Source organism: Mandrillus leucophaeus, unplaced genomic scaffold (assembly GCF_000951045.1).
Source record: "Mandrillus leucophaeus isolate KB7577 unplaced genomic scaffold, Mleu.le_1.0 Scaffold161, whole genome shotgun sequence".
Classification (NCBI taxonomy): Eukaryota; Metazoa; Chordata; class Mammalia; order Primates; family Cercopithecidae; genus Mandrillus; species Mandrillus leucophaeus.
The window spans coordinates 399,139-400,116 of NW_012101599.1; the positions used below are offsets into that span (position 1 = coordinate 399,139).

Consider the following 978-nt stretch of genomic DNA (forward strand, 5'->3'; position numbering starts at 1 on the left):
ACTCCAGCCTGGGTGACAGAGCGACACCCTGTCTCAGAAAGAAACTATCTTGACTTAGAAACATATCTATGCTTAAAATTTTCTAAACACACTGCAGAGCGTCTCAAACAGAGCACTTAATGTGTGCTCAGTAAAGTATACAATCTTCACACAGGTGAAAGCCAGAGGATGCAGCATCAGCCCTTCCTGCGCTTTGTGGCAGAGTCACATCAGTCACATAGACCTGCCTAGCGCTCCGCCCCGGAAATATTCTTCAACTCAACAAAGACCATAGATAAAGGATGTACTTTCTGAACTCCAAATCCATACACAAGGGTGAGTAAACTTATGAAGACAAAGAGCCTGAATGTTACTTGGTCCTGCTCTGGAAATCTTGGACACACGGTTAGCACCCATGAGAAACCCGAGAAAGACAAACCTCTAAATCCAGGGCCAGTTTGGTCTCACAAAGGCTGAGATTCCCAGATTTCCCTATGCCTGCCTACCCACCCCAGGAAAAACTGAATTGGAAGTGTGTGATTTCTACAAAACAGCTGCTAAGCCATCTAACTTCATCACCCTCATCCCTCCCAGCTCACCTTTTTTTTATTTTTATTATTTATTTTTTAAAAAAACGGAGATGGTGTTGCCCTCTGTTACCTACCCAGACTGGTCTTGAACTCCTGCCCTCAAGTTATCCTCCCGCCTCGGCCTCCCAAGTCGCTAGGATTATAGGTCCGGCCTGTGTGTCTACAAAAGGTGGGCCCAGCCCTAGCCCACCTTTTCACACATACCCATTAGTTCTCGAATAGGTGAGAACCTCCGCTCAGGTGGCTACGGAGGGCGCGGGCGGCTTTATTAATAACGTTTGCTCGCCCTGGACGGACCTTACGTTCTCTCTCTGTCCCCTACCCTGACAGCAGAGTCAGACCGGCCCGCGGGGTTCACCCCGGCAGCTCCTAGGCCCGCACAGCGCGGCGGAAACCGAGGCTTGCCAGG

The 978-nt window shown here is 49.6% G+C and overlaps 1 protein-coding gene across 1 annotated transcript in view; it reads left to right on the top strand.

Annotated features, from left to right (window-relative positions):
• Window positions 1-346: 346 nt before the first annotated feature.
• The window catches only part of AAED1 (AhpC/TSA antioxidant enzyme domain containing 1), a 15,216-nt gene continuing 14,584 nt past the window's right edge, over window positions 347-978 (top strand). The window contains exon 1 of the mRNA XM_011976015.1: window positions 347-384. Coding sequence (XP_011831405.1) covers window positions 347-384 — 38 coding nt within the window. The remainder of the gene's footprint in view (window positions 385-978) is intronic.